Source organism: Bombina bombina, chromosome 1, assembly GCF_027579735.1.
Source record: "Bombina bombina isolate aBomBom1 chromosome 1, aBomBom1.pri, whole genome shotgun sequence".
NCBI classification, from domain to species: domain Eukaryota; kingdom Metazoa; phylum Chordata; class Amphibia; order Anura; family Bombinatoridae; genus Bombina; species Bombina bombina.
Genome location: NC_069499.1, coordinates 1,495,574,990 through 1,495,596,832, shown reverse-complemented (window position 1 = coordinate 1,495,596,832; position 21,843 = coordinate 1,495,574,990). Strand labels below are relative to the sequence as shown.

The following is a 21,843-nucleotide window of genomic DNA, read 5'->3' as shown; positions in this document are numbered from 1 at the left end:
AAATGTTATTCTCATTGGACATGAATTCACATTATGATAAATAAAAGACAAGACAAACTTCACATGGTACATCGATATTCTCCCTTTAATTACCAAACATACATTTAGTAAAGATGGCAAATCCATGTCACATAGTCACCCAGTGGTGTCAAACAAAGATGACTTTATGGAATTGAATATTTTTATTTATTATATATTCATACAATGGTACAAGATTGACACCTTGTGGTTATTAGTGAACCAGACACCAAAATATTGCATTATTATTTAATTTCATGGGATTAGATCACCTGTTTTCAAATCTCTCCTCAGGCCTCCCAAACAGGCCAGATTTTGAGGATATCTGAACTGAAGCACAGGTGAAATAATCAGCTGATTAGTAAACGGTTATTTTACCTGCTCTCATCCTAGGTAATCCTGAAAAAAAACTCTGACCTGTTAGGGAGGCTTGAAGACAGGTTTGAAAAAAACCCAGTGGATTAGAGTGAACCAGTAAGTTAAACACACGTTGCAAAGGTGGGACCAGCATTTACCTATATATTTCTCCATAAATGAGGGAACAGACAATACACTGAGGGACCAGAGAAAGGATAAAGGGAGAATTCAGACACAAGTGAATTACACCCAGCCCAGAAGGGGTTAACATAAGTTGACTCCAAACCATGCAGCATTACACAGACTATTTATATCTTCCCACTGATTATTTCACATAGTTTCCTTATATAGGACTATCGCTGTAATATAAAAAATTTACTTGTTTTCTTTATTCCACATTAATTTGTGGAGGTTATTTACAGCAATATATTTCTGCAAATTTGCTTCTAAGGGACCCTGTGATGTTGCAGCATTTATTATCAGAATAATACAGTTTATTTAGTGTTGCTAAATTATAACACATTATCCTCATTTCATAATGTCAATTCTTTTCTTAATTACTGCTGTTCAGTTATGTCTCTAACAATTACAGTCTCGTGTATTCAGTGACTAAAGTATAGTGAGAGTGTTAGTCATATTGCCACTCTCAATAATCACAAAATTGTAATTTGCCATTAGTCTTGAGGTCATGCCAAGACTTAGTTAAATATTTTATTTTTTTACAATGATCAGCTGCACCTTCAACATGAGAATCCTCATTATGGCCTAACAGCCTAGGGCCCGATCCGATATGCAGCCTTGCCCGCAAAAGCCGGCGACGCCAAATTTTGCGCTGGTTTGGTATCACATATACGGCGTAACATAGAAGTTACGCTCGTATATTTCACCCTTCGGACGTAGTTTTTTGGCCCATAGAGTGATATACCAAACCCGCGCAGTTTGGCATCCAATATACAGTGTAAGGACTTATGTGGTGAAAATGGAGAAATCTTACTCCATTTTCACCTCGCCACAAAATGCAGACGTAGTAAGCCTTACGCTGAGTATTGGAGCCCCGTAACTCCCTAAACTACCTGCAAAATAAAACCTAACACCTTACGCATGCGCAATGTCTATCGACCTGTCAACCGCAATCCCCCGCCGCAATCCCTAATAAAGTGTTTAACCCTTAAACCGTCGCTACCAGACCCCGCCGCCAGCTATATTATATGTCTTACCCCCTAATCTGACCCCCTTACACCGCCGCTAGCTACATTAAATTTATTACCCCCTAATCTGAGCCCCCTACACCGCCGCCACCTATATTATATGTTTTACCCCCTAATGTGACCCCCTACCCCGCCGCCACCTACATTAACTATATTACCCCCTAATATGATTCCCCTACCTCACCGCCAGCTATATTTAATTTATTACCCCCTAATGTGAGCCCCCTACCCCGCCGCCACCTACATTAACTATATTAACCCCTAATCTGAGCCCCCTACCCCACTGCCACCTATTTTAACTATATTAACCCCTAATATGATCCCCTTACACCGCCGCCACCTATTTTAAATTTATTAACCCCTAATATGATCCCCCTACACCGCCGCCACCTATATTAAATATATTAACCACTAAACCTAAGTCTAACCCTAACAACCCCTAATTTAATTATTATTGAAATAAATCTAAATAATATTAATATTATTTTTTTATTTTTTTTTAATAATTTTTATTGAGGTTCAAATCAAGGCATACAAGCAGTATTTGTCAATCAGTGATAAAGACAGAAACATAAATTCACTGTGAACAACCAGGATAGGCAGAGAAGTGCAACAAATAATATTAATATTATTAACTAAATTATTCCTATTTAAAACTAAATACTTACCTATAAAATAAACCCTAAAATAGCTACAATATAATTAATAATTACATTGCAGCTATTTTAGGGTTTATATTTATTTTACAGGTAACTTTGTATTTATTTTAACTAGGTACAATAGCTATTAAATAGTTAATAACTATTTAATAGCTACCTAGTTAAAATAATTACCAAATTACCTGTAAAATAAATTCTAACCTAAGTTACCATTACACCTAACACTACCCTATCAATAAATTATTTAAATAAACTACAATTATCTCAATTAAAATACAATTAAATACACTAATCTATATTACAAAAAAAACCACACTAAATTACAAAAAAATAAAAGTTTACAAGAATTTTATGCTAATTACACCTAATCTAAGCCCCTTAATAAAATAAAAAAGCCCCCCAATAGAATAAGAGCTACTGTAATTCTATTGGCTATTCTAATCAGCCAATAGAATTAAAGTAGCTCTCATCCGATTGGCTGATTTGAATTTGAAGGCTCAAATCAGCCAATAGGAATTCAAGGGACGCCATTTTTAATCGCGTACCTTGAATTCCTAATTAGTGTACGGCGGAGATCGTATGAAGAGGATCCTCCACGCTCCATGGCTCCAGTCTTCAGTTCCAGCATCACTGGTCTTCAGTTCCAGAGTGGACGGTCTTCAGCTCCGCGGTCATCAGTCTTCAACTCCTCCGCTCCGCGCTGGCTGGTTCCTGGAAGAAGAAGAGGTCGCCTCTTGGAAGAAGACTTCACCGTCTGGAACAGGAACTTCTCCGCCGGTCTTCAGGACAGGTAAGGACCACTTGGGGATTAGACTTGGGTTTTTTTAAGGGGGGATTGGGTGGGTTTTAGAGTAGGGGTGTGTGGGTGGTGGGTTGTAATGGGGGGGGTTGTTCTTTTTTTTACAGGTAAAAGAGCTGATTACTTTGGGGCAATGCCCTTTTAAGGGCTGGTAATAGAGCTGATTACTTTTTTAATTTAGTTTAGGGTAGGGAATTTTTTTTATTTTGGGGGGCTTTTTATTTTATTAGGGGGCTTAGATTAGGTGTAATTAGCTCAAAATTCTTGTAATCTTTTTTTATTTTTTTGTAATTTAGTGTTTGTTTGTTTTTGTAATATAGATTAGTGTATTTAATTTTATTTTAGTTGAGATAATTGTAGTTTATTTAATTAATTTATTGATAGGGTAGTGTTAGGTGTAATGGTAACTTAGGTTTTACAGGTAATTTGGTAATTATTTTAACTAGGTAGCTATTAAATAGTTATTAACTATTTAATAGCTATTGTACCTAGTTAAAATAAATACAAAGTTACCTGTAAAATAAATATAAACCCTAAAATAGCTACAATGTAATTATTAATTATATTGTAGCTATTTTAGGGTTTATTTTATAGGTAAGTATTTAGTTTTAAATAGGAATAATTTAGTTAATAATATTAATATTATTTAGATTTATTTCAATAATAATTAAGTTAGGGGGTGTTAGGGTTAGACTTAGGTTTAGTGGTTAATATATTTAATATAGGTGGCAGCGGTGTAGGGGGATTAGATTAGGGGTTAATAAATTTAATATTGAGGTGGCAGCGGTGTAGGGGGATCATATTATGGGTTAATATAGTTAAAATAGGTGGCGACGGGGTAGGGGGCTCACATTAGGGGTTAATATAATTAATATATGTGGCGGCGGTGTAAGGGGATTAGATTAGGGGTTAATAAATTTAATATAGCTGGCGGCGGTGTAGGGGAATCATATTAGGGGGTAATACATTTAATATAGCTGGCGGCGGTGTAGGGGGGGTCAGATTAGGGGGTAATACATTTAATGTAGCTGGCAGTGGGGTCCGGGAGCGGCAGTTTAGGGGTTAATACATTTATTGTTAGGAGTGAGAGGGGGGATTGCGGATACAGGGGTATACGTGTCGGGATGATGTTTGGGAGGCGTGTTAGACAGTAAAGTGCCGTAAGTCACTGGCAACTCCAGAAATTTGTACTTACGCTTATTTCTGGACATCGCTAGTTTGTCAGACTTACGGCACTTTAGCAACTGTCGGCGCCGTATATGTGATAGCTTGATGTGCGAGCTGAAACTACGGGCGGCGCAGATTTCCACGCTTGCGCAGAATCCTGCGCCGTATATTGGAATAACATAATTGCTATAACGTAGAAAACATTATATTATATGAAAAAACCCTTGACAGTTTAATTAGCTTTGTATTTTTGAAAGAACATTAAAAGGGACAGTCAAAATTAAACTTTTATGATTCAGATAGGGCATGCAATTTTAAACAACTTTTTAATTTACTTTCATCATCAAATTTGCTTTGTTCTCTTGTTATTCTTTTTTGAATGCTAAACCTAGGTAGGCTCAAACTGATTTCTAAACCCTTGTAGGCCGCCTCATATCTCAGTGCATTTTGACAGTTTTTTCACAATTAGACATTGCTATTTCATGTGTGCAATATAGATAACATTGTACTCACTCCAGTGGAGTTATTTATGAAAGTAAACCGCAATTGGCTCCGCACTTGAAGATACAAAGAAGCCGGTTCATCCAATAAGACATTAAACAAACTTTTTATATCAAAATTAAAATCACAAGAAGATACAAACTTCAATAATACAGCGTGACAGAGAAACTTCTAGCAGGTAAACAGAGACTTTGCTGCATACGCGTTTCCTGCAGCTGCACATTTGTTCACTGCCCTGCAGTTTCTCCTGTCACGCTGTATTATTGAAGTTTGTATATTCTTGTGATTTTAATTTTGATACATTACACAAACTTTTTATCTTATTGGATGAACCGGAGGCAATTGTGGTTTTTGATACGTCCTTGGATGTTGTGACGAGAACGCTGCCCCCAGCATTTATTGTTTATGCCGGACCCCACTCACCTGCTGTGCCATTACTGAAGTGCCTGTGGGATTGTGCTAGTGCTCCCCAGGCTCAATTTGTGTGTGTTGGAGTTACCTAGGAGTCAGCACTGATTGGCTAAAATGCAAGTCCGTCAAAAGAACTGAAATAAGGAGGCAGTCTGCAGAAGCTTAGATAGAAGGTTATCAGAGGTAAAACATGTATTAATATAACTGTTTTGTTTATGCAAAACTGGAGATTGGGTAATAAAAGGGATTATCTATCTTTATAAGCAATACACATTTTCAAGTAGGCTGTCCCTTTAATTAATATTAATATTATTAAAAGGAGAATGTACTGAACACAATTCTGTCATCAATATGAAAAAGCAATGCCTAATCATGTCAGCTTTTTTTTCATTCAAATTATTGAAATTATAGGTACTTCCTATGAGCATTAGTAGGAAGTGCACATCTGATATTGGTGTATTAGATTTAATTTGTATTTATCAGTGTCTACTTTATAATATTTTTTTCAGACAAAAATGTTTAAAAGCTGCTCTTTGATATAAATAAAAGAAATTGTAAGAGCGTCTGCTGCATATTACAATTTATTGTTTTTTGTGTGTGTCATATTGTATGTAAATACATATATCCCATGTTATTGATACAAAAATTATATGCAGATGCCAACTTTGATGAATCGTATCCGGGATTATATCAGACCCCTTTTAGAGCAGATAGTTACTTGACGCTGTTTGCTTTTCATGACCCCGCTGGGTGAAGCTTCCGGAAATTGGCTGCTGTCTGGAATCTAAAGCACATATCTACAAGTGAGATGAATGCTGGATCTCGAATTACTAATTGTCCTACATCCGTTCTAGCATCTCATACTGATGAATGAGATCACTGGTGTATTTGCTTCTCCTTATGCCTGCAGAATAAAAGTAAATGTATTTGTAAGTACAACTTGTATCTCGGCTTCTCTGTTTTGTTGCCTAACTCCTTAATCTATATTAGAACAAAAAAGCACAACATTATGATCCAAACAACAGACATAAAGAGTGTACCTTTGTATCCCAAATGACCAGAGCGCCATCTATACCAACACTGCTGAATGTAGTAACACTGGAACTGTCTTCACCAAACAAAAGAGACAATTGGCTGTGGGATGAGGATAGAATGTGTTATTTTTCATGATACAAAGTATGTCACTTCTAACTCCTGAAACAGCTCTGTATATGTATCATTCATAAGTTATAACTCTATATTAAAGGGCCATTATAGTAAAAAAATGACATAATTTGTTAGAGCATGTCATTTTAAGACTAGCAACCCTACACCTCTTTTTTTTTTTAACCCAGGATAGGGGTAAAACTCAGACACACAGATAACTGCTGCTTCCAAGCCAAAATTGACACTTATCTAATCGACTATAATGGTCCTTTAAAGGGACATGAAACCCAAAATTTTTATTATATGATTCAGATAGATTAAACATTTTTAAACAACTTTCCAATTTACGTTATCAATGTTGCTTTATTCTCTTGGTATCTTTTATTGAAGAAGTAATGCACACCTGGGATCTAGCTGAACACATTTGTAAGCCAATTAAAATGGGCATACAAGCTCAACCACCAATCAGCAGCTAGATCCAAGCTCCTGAGCCATCTATATATGCTTTTCAACATAGGATACCAAGAGACTAAAGCTAATTAGATAATAGAAATAAATTGGAAAGTTGTTTAACCCCTTAACGACCAAGAACGTACAGGGTACGTCCTACAAAAATGTCACTTAGTGACCAAGGACGTACCCTGTACGTCCTCAGGGTTTTAAAGCACTGGAAGCGATCATGATCGCTTCCAGCTGCTTTTAGGGTATTGCTGTGATGCCTCGATACTGAGGTATCCTGCAATACCGTTTTTTAAGCATCCGATGCAGAGAGATCCACTCTCTCTGCCGATCGTTGAAGGGTGGGAGCCATTGCAGGGAGGCGGGTGAGCGGCCCATCGCTGGTGCTTGTTCCGGATCTGAGTTACCATTGGTCTGTTAGGTGGGGCTCGGGAGCGTGCGCACGGACATAACTGATGTTAGAAGTAGGGAAATTGCTCAGTTTAGGATAGGGAAAGGGATCCGAGAGGGGGAAAAAATAGGTTGGAAAGGGATCCGGGAGGGGGGTAGGGTACTGAGGGGGGGAAGCTACAGTACAGAAAATGTGCATTTTATATTTATTTTAATAACAAAAGGCAAATTTGTAAGTAAAATGGGTACTGGCAGACAGCTGACAGTACCTAAGATGGCGGCCAATAGGTTGAGGGGGGAGGTTTAGAGAGCTGTTTGGGGGGGTAATGGGGGATCCTACACTTTTATATAAAATATATATAAAAAATATATATATTTTTTTTTTTAAAACTATTATTTTTATACTGGCAGACTGGCGGTGACAATTGTGAGGTGGGGGAGGGAAGAGAGCTGTTTGAGGGATTAGAGGGTGGGATGTGTTAGGTGGGAGGCTGATCTCTACACTAAAGCTAAAATTAACCCCACAAGCTACCTAATTAACCCCTTAACTGCTGGGCATAAATACAAGTGTGGTGCGCAGTGGCATTTAGCGGCCTTCTAATTACCAAACGGCAACGCCAAAGCCATATAGGTCTGCTATTTCTGAAGGGGATCCCAGAGAAGCATTTATAATCATTTGTGTCATAATTGCACAAGCTGTTTGTAAATAATTTCAGTAATAAACCTAAAATTTGTGAAAAAGTGAACGATTTTTTTTATTTGATCGCATTTGGCGGTAAAATGGTGGCATGAAATATACCAAAATGGGCCTAGATCAATACTTTGGGTTGTCTACTAAACCAAAATATATACATGTAATTGGTTATTCAGGGATTCCTGACAGATATCAGAGCTCCAATGTTACTATCGCTAATTGTGAAAAAAAATGGTTTGGAAATTGCAAAGTGCTACTTGTACTTATTGCCCTATAACTTGCAAAAAAAAGCAAAGAACATGTAAACATTGGGTATTTCTAAACTCAGGACAAAATTTAGAAACTATTTAGCATGGGTGTTTTTGGTGGTTGTAGATGTGTAACAGATTTTGGGGGTCAAAGTTAGAAAAAGTGTGTTTTTTTCCATTTTTTTAAATCATATTTTATTAAAAAATTATAGTATATTATAAGATATGATAAAAATAATGGTATCTTTAGAAAGTCCATTTAATGGTGAGAAAAACTGTATATAATATGTGTGGGTACAGTAAATGACTAAGAGGAAAATTACAGCTAAACACAAACACCACAGAAATGTAAAAATAGCCTTGGTCCCAAACGATCAGAAAATTGATGTGTTCTGGTTACTAAGGGGTTAAAATTGTATTCTCTGTCTGAATCGTGAAAAAAAATTAGCTTTCATGTCCCAGGGTCATTATTCAAATGCATACAGAGAGAAGCGCTGCATCTCATGAGATTTCATAGAAAAACTTCCTTAAAAGGACATAATACTCATATGCTAAATCACTTGAAACTGATGCAGTATAACTGTAAAAAGCTGACAGGAAAATATCACCTGAACATCTCTATGTAAAAAAAGAAGATATTTTACCTCACAATTTCCGCTCAGCAGAGTAAGTTCTGTGTAAAAAGTTATACTCAGCTGCAGGTAAAAAAAAAAAAAGAAATGAAGAAATGAACTGCAGCCAATCAGCATCAGCAGTGCTGAGGTCATGAACTCTTTTACTGTGATCTCATGAGATTTGACTTAACTCTCATGAGATTTCATAGTAAACTTCCTTAAACTGAATAGGGAAATATGATGAGTGTGCACGTAAGCTCACTCCCTTAGCTCTCCCGGGACAGACATATTGATTTGCTGCTTAGAAAACCTTTACAATGGGATGTGGCTACTGAGGAACTTTTCATGTAAAATATCTTTCTTTTTTATATAGAGATGTTCAGGTGATATTTTCTAGTCAGCTTTTTACAACTATGCTGCATCACTTTCAAGTGTTTCAACATTTGGGTATCATGGTCCTTTAAACTGAAAAGGGAAAATAACATGACTGATGCGCGCCCCCTTGCAAGTCATGGGACTAGCATCCAGATTGGCTGCTTAAAGTCTCTTTACAGTGGGGTGTGAATACTTAAGGAATTTTGAGGTAAAATGTCTTACCTTTTTAAATAGAGATGTTCAGGTGATATTTTCTAGTCAGCTTTTTACAGTTATGCTGCATGATTTGCAAGTGTTTCAACATTTGGGTAACATTTAATAAAGTAGGGGACTGAGATAAATATGCAAAAACATTGTTACAGAACATTTATGTTGTCTTTTTATATATATATTGGCCAAGTCTAAACATTTTTTAACAAATGCTTACAGTTTTTATACAGTTACCAACCACATGCCTTATTAGGAAGAGCCAATCCAGGCTTGTGTCTGAAGCTGTTATGGCTACCCACATTCATTATGTTTCTATAAAGTGCATTGTTTTGCACTTGTTATTTGTTAAAGCCAGTTAGAGAAAAATATATAGCGCAGGGTTAGCCTTGAGAAAAGTCTGCAGGGTGCTTTTCCAGGTCAGAGCTAAATTACACGAAAAGGGGACAAAATAAATAATGAACGTATACTGCAAAGTTGTTTTACTAATTATAACTAAATTTATTATACTAAAATATCAAAAAACAAAGAGGGAAATATAGACAAGAGAACAGAAAATAACTCACATTGGGTTGGTCACTAATAAAGGAACGTGTAAAAAAAAACATTAAACTTTAATGATTCAGATAGAACAAATTAAACTATTACAAATTATTTCTTATGTACAGTGTACTATTTATTTATTGTATTTTTTTTACCTGATGCTGTTTCTATGAAGAGTATCAATCTCCAGAGTTTCATTATCCTGAGCAGCCTTCTTGTCCAGGTTACGGAAGTGCTGCATTGCAGATGTTGTAGACTTCAAATTCTGCTTCTGTGCATCTACTTTCTCAAGCAGTTCTAGTTTTCCAGGTCCAGAGTATGAGAAGATGTATGGACAGCAGTCGTGTCCCTGCATACAAAAAGAAATGTAATGCTAACATATTAATAACCTATTCTATGCAATACACTCGTATGCATTATTTCCTTCGATGCTTTTAACAAAAAGAATTCAACTAAACTGCAACTAATTTAAAGACCTCTGCTCCATAACTTGTCCGCCTGGTCTGAGGCTGCAGACATCAATCCACCTGATTGACACCCCCTGCTGATTGACCACGAATCTGCAGGGGGCGGCATTGCACAAGCAGTTCACAAGAACTGCTTGTGCAATGATAAATGCCCACAGTGTATGCTGTCGGAATTTATCGATGTGCGGCAGACATGATACGCTACATTGTATCATGTCCGCTCGCACTTTCATAAATCGGCCCCTATGTCTTTATTATATTACACTGCTTCTGCTTCCTGTGTCAGGAGGAAGGGGGGAGGTAACAACATAAAAGAAACTTTATTTACACTTCTGTTAACATACAATGTATATATAGGCTACAACACTGTAAGAGCACTTTCAGTTTATATCTCAACACCCCCACTTGCTCTCAAGTGTTTCATTTTGCATGTCTCCCCCCTTTTAAACATATTCATACATTACATGACTTACATTCCAAACATATAACTCAAAAACTTTTCTAATTTGAATTTTGTTGCAGACATTGGGGCATATTTATTAAAGTCTGGCGGACCTGATCCGACAGTGCGGATCAGGTCCGCCAGACTTCGCTGAATACGGCGAGCAATATGCTTGCCGTATTCAGCATTGCATCAGCAGCTCACAAGATCATTTTGGTCCAGTTTTTGCTCACATGGTGTTGATCTGGGTTAACAATCTGTCATTCCAAACTTCTCCAGAATCTTTGATATGTATCTCTTGATTCATGTTTACCAAACCATCACTTTGTTCAAAATCAATACCTAGGAATTTTTTGATTCTTCCAAGATCTTTCATCTCACATTTTGCTGTAAGCATTTTCTTCACGTCACTGTTTCTTCATTGGCACCGATAATTAGATCATCAACCCATATTAACAGTATTACTCTATCATGTCCAAATTGTTTTACATATACACAGTGGTCTACTGGATTTTGTTCAAATCCATTCTCATCAAAATAATCTGGTGAACTGCTTGTGCAATGATAACTGCCGACATTGTATGCATTTATAGATGTGCAACGGACATGATATGCTACATCGTATCATGTCCGCTCACACTTTGATAAATATGCCCCTAAATCTTGAAGTTGTGTTACACACTTTTAACACATATCTTCATTTGCGATATTTTTCAGTATCCTCAAAACTTCTCAACTGTGTTTTAAGCTCTGCAAAAGTTACTTTTCCATAACCCTGTGTAATGTGGATGGCAAACAGTTTAAATGATTCAGGCAAACCTTTCAAAATCATTGCAATCAACAATCCGTTTCTCCATGTTCTCCGTTTTCTGTTTCTCCAGCATTTCTCAGTGCTGTAATGGCTGTCTCTGCACGTGTAATGGCTGTCTGTCACACTCTTATTTAAAGTTTTCTGAAGAGATGTTAGTTCAGTGTATAAACTAATTATACGGGGCTTTTCTTTACCTGCATAATAGTCTCTCAATTTTGAAAAGCATTTCTTCCATCATCAGGTGCTTCTCTCATAATCAGAGACACACTTTTATCATCTAAACACTCAATTAATTCAGCATAAGCTTCCTCATTCTTACTGTGATCTTCATCCTCCTCTTCACTGTCTGCAGGCACACTCAGGATGGTTTCTTTAAACTTTAGCAACCTCAGATGTCCCAAGAATTTAGTCTCCCAAAGTTCATAATTCTTTTCATCCCCATCAAAGCAAAGTCAGCTCCATCGTTTTCCTGCATCCCTGCAGAATCATTTTCAGTTTATATCTCAACATGTAATTTTCCTAAATTTTACAGATTTTATGGTTTCAGAGAGCTCCAGGGACACGTCCATTTGAAACCTCCTGAGTATGTTTATCTCATCTCCTCTGGCCAATTAAAGCCAGATGTAAATAAACTCTCGACTTGTCTAACCAATCACAGTGAAGCATGATGCCCTCCGGTCTCTCTGAGGACAGTGGATAAAGCACAATTTTCTCTGATAAATAACAGGAATGGGGAAAACTACTGTAAATGATAAATGTGTATTGCATATTATATATCCATGTTTCTTTATACATTTTGGCCTACATTACAAGTGTAGTGTTATTGATAAAGCAGGGTTTAAAAGATTGTGTATTAACAGGGGGGGGGAGTTCCCACTTTTCCAACATCAGACTATAAAAAATGGAAAGAATTGAATTGGCCCCTGTGTGTTTAGTGTCTTTGCAGGAGTTAAACACCTGGGCTCTCTGGGCTTTTAAGATTTTCTACATAATCTCATCAGTGCTATGAAACCCCAGTCCTTATACTGTTAAGGGAATTTTTATCTTGAAAACAGTGTGTTTTTCACAAAGGGGTTTTTCCTTCTTTTAATTGTATGAAGGGATACATACATTACAATAGGACTCACAAAACAATTGGTAAAATACTATTTAAAGGTAAGGTAAAGTTAACCACACTCGTTTACGACCTCTTCAAATTTATCTAAAACTAGCCCTAGTTTTATTCATCGTTTTTTATATACAGGTGAAACTCGAAAAATTCGAATATTGTGCAAAAGTTAATTTATTTCACTAATGCAACTTAAAAGGTGAAACTAATATATGAGATAGACTCATTACATGCAAAGCAAGATAGTTCAATGATTTGTCATAATTGTGATGATTATGGCTTACAGCTCATGAAAACCCCAAATCCACAATCTCAGAAAATTAGAATATTGTGAAAAGGTGCAATATTCTAGGCTCAAAGTGTCCCCACTCTAATCAGCTAATTAAGCCATAACACCTGCAAAGGGTTCCTGAGCCTTTAAATGGTCTCTCAGTCTGGTTCAGTAGGAATCACAATCATGGGAAAGACTGCTGACCTGACAGTTGTGCAGAAAACCACCACTCCATAAGGAGGGAAAGCCTCAAAAGGTAATTGCAAAAGAAGTTGGATGTTCCCAAAGTGCTGTATCAAAGCACATTAATAGAAAGTTATGTGGAAGGGAAAAGTGTGGAAGAAAAAGGTGCACAAGCAGCAGGGATGACCGCAGCCTGGAGAGGATTGTCAGGAAAAGGCCATTCAAAAGTGTTGGGGACTTTCACAAGAGCCACCACACACAGACGGATCCTGGACATGGGCTTCAAATGTCGTATTCCTCTTGTCAAGCCACTCCTGAACAACAATGTCAGAAGTGTCTTACCTGGGCTAAAGAAAAACAGACCTGGTCTGTTGCTCAGTGGTACAAAGTCCTCTTTTCTGATGAGAGCAAATTTTGCATCTCATTTGGAAACCAAGGACCCAGAGTATGGAGGAAGAATGGAGAGGCACACACTGCAAGATGCTTGAAGTCCAGTGTGAAGTTTCCACAGTCTGTGTTGATTTGGGGGGCCATGTCTTCTGCTGATGTTGGTCCACTGTGCTTCATTAAGTCCAGGGTCAACGCAGCCGTCTACCAGGAGATTTTGGAGCACTTCATGCTTCCTTCCGCAGACGAGCTCTATGGGGATGCTGACTTAATTTTCCAGCAGGACTTGGCACCTGTCCACACTGCCAAAAGCACCAAAACCTGGTTCAATGACCGTGGCATTACTGTGCTTGATTGGCAAGCAAACTCACCTGACCTGAACCCCATAGAGAATCTATGGGGCATTGCCAAGAGAAATATGAGAGACATGAGACCAAACAATGCAGAAGAGCTGAAGGCCGCTATTGAAGCATCCTGGTCTTCAATAACACCTCTGCAGTGTCACAGGCTGATATCTTCCATGCCACGCCACATTTAGGCAGTAATTGCTGCAAAAGGGGCCCAAACCAAGTACTGAATACATACAGTATGCATGCTTATACTTTTCAGAGGTCCGATATTGTTCTACAGGTATGTACAATCCTTGTTTTATTGATTGCATGTAATATTCTAATTTTCTGAGATTGTAGATTTGGGGTTTTCATGAGCTGTAAGCCATTATCATCACAATTATGACAAATCACAGCTTGAACTATCTTGCTTTGCATGTAATGAGTCTATCTCATATATTAGTTTCAGCTTTTAAGTTGCATTAGTGAAATGAATTAACTTTTGCACGATATTCTAATTTTTCGAGTTTCACCTGTATGTTATTACATAACTTAGATTACTACCTTATAAGTAGCAGACGACAACTATTTTTCCTCCGCCTGCCATTTTTAAATACTTGATTGACACTGGACATATATAGTGTCCTCCAATTATCGTTTTCCCCCTGGGGGTCAGCTCCTCCACTAATACGTCACACGAGTCCTGAGCGCATGCGTCCGACTTGAATCATCTTACCTCCTCACTGTGCTCGTTCATGAGACGCGCCTGCTCCATGTGACTTATCTTCCAATTCTGCTGAAAACATCAGCTTACACATCGATCGCGGTCCAAGTGAATATTTTGTATCATTGAAATACAATGGGGCATATCTATCAAGCTCCGTACAGAGCTTGAAGCCCCATGTTTCTGGCGAGCCTGCAGGCTCACCAGAAACACCAGTTATGAAGCAGCGGTTTAAAGACTGCTGCTCCATAACCTGTCCGTCTGCTCTGATCAGGCGGACAGACATCGCCGCAATGCAACCCGATCGAGTACGATCGGGTTGATTGACACCCCCTGCTGGTGGCCGATTGGCCGCGAATCTGCAGGGTGCAGCGTGGCACCAATGCTGAATACGGAGAGCGTATTGCTCTCCGTATTCAGCGAGGTCTGTCTAACCTGATCCGCACTGTCGGATCAGGTCTGACAGACCTTTGTTAAATAGGCCCCTATGTATCGAGTGAAAGTTGCGCATGCGCGGAGGAAATTTTGTTCGTGCACACGCAATCAGCCAACGTAGAGAGCGGGTGGGATAGCTCTCTAAGATGAAACACAGAAACACAAAAGTAGCAGCTGGGAGGAGTCGGCAAGGAAACGGTAGACAAAATAAAAATGATATATCATCAAAAGTGTACCCTTGACCGTGAGATAAAGTTAGTGACTGCATTTTAATGATAGAAGAATGAATTGGGCTTTTCAAAGACACAAAACTTTACCTTTACTTTAATGCGCACAGTAGTAATCGTAAATAAAACTACATTGCTTATGCAAAAAAACGCTGTGAAATTCATATTTCTAATATAAAAATCTCAAGACATATGTTTCTCCTTATTGTAAAATGAGTTTCCCTGCTTCTAATACTGGGCTGAACAGGGGTGTTCCATGGGTGTAGCTCTGAAATTTCTCCACCGGGTCTGGTGTATTCTCTAAAGTTTTCCTTTGCAGCTATTGCTGTTTTTTCTTGCAAAATGGTGGCAAGATTATGTCAAAATGCACAAAATACTTATTACCCTAATAGAAAAACCCATGTATCTGACAATAGAGGTAACTTTAAGGTACTATACACTGAAATCAGAGTAAGCTGATTTGTATTGGCTAAGACTTTAATATTTAAAGAGCGACCCCCTGCTCCCTGCTAAGTTCACTCTCACCAGCAAGTTTTGTTTTCTATTATTTTCTATGGTAGACATCTCACCACTCGTAGAGACAGACCTAGGTATTTTTACACTGAACCCACATTTTTACACTGAACCCACATTTTTTTCTTTTGTGATTCAGATAGAGCATGCAATTTTAAGCAACTTTCTAATTTACTCCTATTATCAAATTGTCTTCATTCTCTTGGTATCTTTATTTGAAAAGCAAGAATGTAAGTTTAGATGCCGGCCCATTTTTTGGTGAACAACCTGGGTTGTTCTTGCTGATTGGTGGATAAATTCACCCACCAATAAACAAGTGCTGTCTAGTGTCTGATCCAAAAATTGTCTGGCTCCTTAGCTTAGATGCCTTCTTTTTCAAATAAAGATAGCAAGAGAACGAAGAAAAATTGATAATAGGAGTAAATTAGAAAGTTGCTTAAAATGGCATGCTCTATCTGAATCAGAAAAGAAAAAAAAATTGGGTTCATTATCCCTTTAAGAATACTTCTGAGTTATTAAAGCACTTGAGGGAGTTATTGTCAATAGCTCAGTAAAATAAAATGAAGGACAAATCTGCTGTGACCAGCATGAACAAGTACAAGTTGTAATATATTAAAAGAAGTAACAGCAACAACCATACTCAAAATATCTTGAAACCAGTAGGGGGTTCCCAGAGATAAATATAGGACCGGCTGCTTAAAATGACTCCCTCTTAAATTTAAATGTGTAGGAGATACAAATGCAATATATAATTAAATAAAAAGGTTATGGCATTGCGCAGTGGAAATTGTTGGTGTATATTATAGAGTTTTTCTTATTGAGACTGTGTGGATGTAAAATAGAATAGAAGTGTTGTGTGTTTTCAAAATAGAGTACACATCATCCTGATTAAAGCAGATAAACTTACAGCTGTCACAATCCGAGTTTCATTCACAAATAGCACACTCAGGAAGGGCAGAAACTCTGTCTTCAGTTCAGTTACTCTGAAAGAGAGAAGACAGGAAACAGCATTAAACAGGTGCAGGGGGCAGCATGATTTATAGCCACTTTGGGAGGACAGGAAAAGCTTTTGAGTCAATGTACCAAGGTAGTTTTTCAAGAGCTTCTGTGTCAGGAAAAGAATTTGGATGTCATGTCTTGGTTTGCACTTATTTTGCCCTCAGAACGACTGAGAGTCTGATATTAGGGCCATGTTAGTAGGTGAGATGTGAATTCCACATGTAATTGTCTGAAATGTAATATAACATCATTTTTACACCTTATCTGTATAATTTATTTTCCATTTTTAGCCTTATCTTTTTAGAAAAAATATTTATTTTTTATTTTGTTTATGCACAAGGGAATATATACTGTTATATAAACAAAATGTACACATATATAGACATATAAAAGTGCATTGGAGCCCTTTGTAGTTAAAGGGTCACTGAACTCAAATTTTTTCTTTCGTGGTTCAGATAGAGCATGCAATTTTAAGCAACTTTCTAATTTACTCCTATTATCAATTTTTCTTCGTTCTCTTGCTATCTTTATTTGAAAAAGAAGGCATCTAAGCTTTTTTTTCATAACTCTGGACAGCGCTTTTTTATTGGTGGAACAACCCAGGTTGTTCACCACCAAAAATGGGCCAGCATCTAAACATACATTCTTGCATTTCAAATAAAGATACCAAATTTCATGCTCTATCTGAATCACAAAAGAATACTGGAAATATTTCACATTCCAATGTTCTGCACATAGCAGAAATGTGAAATATTCATGTTTTTATGTTGGGTTAGCGCACTTGAGAATATGCATTTGGGTTAGCAGTTGACTCCGATTGGGGAATACATTTTCGATATTCTAAATTCAGCTTTTTGCGCTCATTGGATTGGGTTAGTGCGCGAGCAATAACTTTTTACTTTCAACTTGTAATACAAGCGCAACCTAAAAGCGCTAAATAGCAATCCACTTGTAATCTTGCCCTGAATGTTTCATTTTATAGCATAATTTGAATAAGAGACCCCAATACATAGTGGTGACTCCTAGAAGGATTAAAAGTACTAAACCTAAAAATTGACATTGTCTCTCTATTTTATTGATCACCCCTCATAGTAAGTTTAGAAACATGGTCACTCCCCTTACATTTAAGAGATGATCATGAGTAATTACAAGAGAGAAAATGTTTTGCTACAGGTTTGCAGATGTTCTGTCTAAAAGGCTAAGTAATCAAATCATTGGGCAGTAATTTTTGTGATAGGTTTCTGTATTTGTACTTCTATAAGTCAACACTAGGGGGCCGATTTATCAATGTCTGTCCAACATGATACAATGTAGCATATCATGTCCGACAGACATTGCTGAATGCCAACAGCATACACTGTCGGCATTTATCATTCCACAAGCAGTTCTGGTGAACTGCTTGTGCAATGCCGCCCCCTGCAGATTTGCGGCCAATAGGCCTCTAGCAGGGGGTGTCAATCAACCCTATCGTATAGGATCAGGCGGATTGATGTCCGCAGCCTCAGACTCAATGGACCAGTTAAGGAGCTGCGGTCTTAAGACAGCTGCTTCATAACGGCTGTTTCCTGCAAACCTGAAGGCTCGCTCGGAAACAGGGGCCATTCGGCCCTTGATAAATCAGCCCCTAGGTATCATAATCTTTTGTTTGTACTTTCTGGTACATGGCACCATTTATATTTGATTAAATCATGGGGCGTAAAGCTTTGTGTTGGTGACATGCTACATTTTATGACTTGATAAAGGTTTTGTGTGGACCTAAACAATTTTTTATAATAAACCCATGGACTGGCTGGCAACTCATCTATGAATTCCTATATATAGCCAGAGAGAAAGACAGGGAGAGAGAGTAAACATATATACATAAACACACCAATATTTTAATGTTGGCTTCCAGTCAAAGGCTTCATATTCATATAACCTATCTCTCACAAATATTTTAAATAAGAATAACTAATTCAAGAGTTTAATCCAAGTCTGATCTTTAAAATTATATTAGAAAATTTGAGAGAAAACACTTCATTCATACATTAAATTATATCAAGCTTCTTACACTTTGTCTTGTGTTGAGTCAGCTAGGTTCACACAGCTGTTGTGGTCAACCCATGCAAGATATTGGCCGCTTGGTGAGAAGCAGACGCTGTGCACCCAGCCCCCGTTGTCTCCTTCCTCATACAGAAGCTCTCCAAATGGCATTTTTGTACCCCAGGGTGTCGGGCTTGGCTTTTCTTCTATTTCTTTCACATATGCTGAAAATATTCTAGAGGAGACATTGACATTTATTGTAAATACTTGCGCATGCCAACAGTAACTTTTAACCAGATTATTCTGTTCTACCGCATTGTCACTGCTTCAAAAAAATGTACCCTGTTGTTTTACTGTTATTATATGGACATGAAACTTGTAAATGTTCCAGCGTATGATGTTATTCTTTCTTAAATGATAGGAGCATTGCAGAGAGCCCAAGAATCGTTTAACCAATTCACTGCCAAAGAAGCTACCACACAATACCTATTGATATATATAGCCAGAGCTAAGTTACTTAAATGCAGACACAGCCTATTTCAAAATCTCAGTCAAATTTTTCTACAGTTCAGAAGATTTTCCAGGTAGAATAATGTGGATTTGGTTTTTTTTGGGGGGGTGTTTCAACACATTTTGTATAAATATGGTGTTATTAAGATTACTGATTTCTAATTTTCTACACATAAGACCCGATTATCTAAAGGTCTCTGCGCTTACGATATCCTGAGCCCGATTTTCTAAAGCTCTATGGTCTGGTGAAATTCTGTAAGATCTCTTGTCAGTAATACAAGGTTCATTAGGGATTTTGGTAAAGGCATTTTTTTAACCTTGGGAACGGTGTATCTCATTAAGTGCATTTATTGGTGTAAATGTGCAATGCACAGAGATCTGGATTTGCACAGATATTTGTGTGTTGCATTTTTCCACGTAAAAATCTGGCACGGAAAATAACCGAATGCTGCTGTCTGCGGCTATTTTTGGCATTCGTTTCTATAATGATTGACAAATTCCCAAAAAAATGCACATACTTGGACATTATGCAGGAACAAACTAAGGTAAACAGTAGAAATCACAATAAAACTAAATTGCTAAAGCAATTTTTATTTAATTGTAAAATGAGTTTCCATGCCTCTGCTAGTGGGCAGAACAGTGGCTTTCCATGGGTGAAGCTGAAAGTTCTAGTGTATTCTCTAAACATTTTCCCCCTGCAGATCATGCAGTTTTATCTTGCAAACTGAAAATTGTCAAAACCTGCAAAACATGAATTACTCAATTTTAAAATACTATAAACTGAATGCAGAGTAATCTGATTTTTATTGGCTGCAGGATTTAATTTTTTATGTGCGCCCCCTGCTTGCTGCTAACTTTGCTCCCCCCTGCAAAGTTTCTAGTAAGCTCCATTACTTTCCATGGTGATCATCTTGTAACTCACAGGAACAGCCCCTTTTTTTAGATAATTCCTTGAGGGTTGCCCCTGCTAGTGTCAATGGAGTTTTCACGGTCCATCAACAGTCTGGGAATGTGAGTGAAGGCAGAAAATCAGGAGCCTCTCCCTGGGGGCCCCCTTGGCACCACCACTGGTGGTTACCCCTTTAAGCAGGGCCATCAGTCCACATCCTATTTGCCCAAATGCTCAGACTACCCCTGAAAAGTTGTTTGGTGGTTTAACTCCAGTAGCAAATGTACTTATGTTCTACCAACATGTTTCAAGTACTCTCAGCGGTTTCCATAGTTCTGATGTTCCTAAGTAAAGGTTCAGAGTGAATACCAAGAGAACTGACACTTCTGCAGCAGCTCCATAGAATATTTCATATTTCATAGGTGTATTTTACCTGCATTTGAAATCACAGCTCCCAGACGCAAGTAAGACATTGTTTGGGTGCCATGCCAAGCTGAGGATGGTGGATTTGATTGACTTTTTAATGTGTTTGCTCAGCCACCTGTCCAAAAGACAAACGTAACATTCATTAGACGTTGTGGGAAATGAAATATAGTTTTTGTATTGCTAGACAGAGAACATTCTAACTTATGTTGTTTGGATGTTAAAACATGTGTTCCCTCTGTTGTGATTTGGTTGAAGATTATTTTCTATTCTCTGTTCACTGTGTTACAGACAGATGGGATTTGTAAGACAACCATAGCATTTATTGGCATATAAGATGTTTTACAAAAAAACAGGCATTAAACTTTCCCGCTTCTTATATCGAAATGCATTATGGCCTAGGAAAGTCTAGATAGATTTTAACAAATGAGGGCTAGATTACAAGTGGTGCGCCATTTATCATTCCTGCTTGCACGTTAACTGCACTAGAAGTAAGCTTTTTGCACATTGGGTAGCGCTCGTGTTACAAGTTGAAAGTAAAATGTTTTTGCTTGTGCGCTAACCCGAAGCGCACAAATAGCTGAACTTGGAATATCACAATTGCGTTAACATATTCCCCCCATAGAAGTCAATGGAGCACGAAAAGTGAAAAAACCTTTTCTCACACAACCCCGATTGCGTTTTTTTCAAGTACGCTAACCCGACATGAAAGTAGGAATATTTCACATTCCAATGTTCTTCACATAGCAGAGTATGTTCTATTTATTCATAAATACATATTTCTACATAAATCTGATGGTATATTGGTAAAATAGATATTGACGCCTCTCTCTCTCTCTCTCTATATATATATATATATATATATATATATATATATATATATATATCATTATATATAGGTATAGATATATATAGGAATATATATATATTAAACTTACAACATATTACCCTATGTGAACAATATTAGAATATGAAATATTTACAGTAAATACATAGATAAACACTTTATTAAATATGAATATTGTATAATAGTCAGTTAGTTAATTGGTTATTATTAGACCATTTTGCAATTTTTCACCTTACTGATTCCTCTCTCCCCTCTTAAATGTTATGAAAACACTTTGCAATTACAAGATTCTTCTGTAGTCCTGCAATAACTTAACATACTAAGCGAGCGTGAAAAATTGTTAAAGGGACAGTCAAGTCCCAAAAAAACTTTCATGATTCAAATAGGGCATGCAATTTTCAAAAACGTTTGCTTTGTTTTCTTGGTATGCTTAGTTGAAAGCTAAACCTAGTAGGTTCAT

The 21,843-nt window shown here is 37.4% G+C and overlaps 1 protein-coding gene across 1 annotated transcript in view; it reads right to left on the bottom strand.

Moving 5' to 3' along the window:
• Positions 1-62: 62 nt before the first annotated feature.
• The window catches only part of LOC128654014 (actin-related protein 2/3 complex subunit 1A-B-like), a 58,528-nt gene continuing 36,747 nt past the window's right edge, over positions 63-21,843 (bottom strand). Inside the window, exons 5-10 of the mRNA XM_053707661.1 lie at positions 20,547-20,654; positions 18,743-18,949; positions 16,601-16,676; positions 9,952-10,145; positions 6,161-6,254; positions 63-6,024 (exon numbers count right to left, since the gene is read on the bottom strand). Of these exons, the coding sequence (XP_053563636.1) occupies positions 6,019-6,024; positions 6,161-6,254; positions 9,952-10,145; positions 16,601-16,676; positions 18,743-18,949; positions 20,547-20,654 (685 nt within the window). The 3' untranslated portion in view covers positions 63-6,018. The remainder of the gene's footprint in view (positions 6,025-6,160; positions 6,255-9,951; positions 10,146-16,600; positions 16,677-18,742; positions 18,950-20,546; positions 20,655-21,843) is intronic.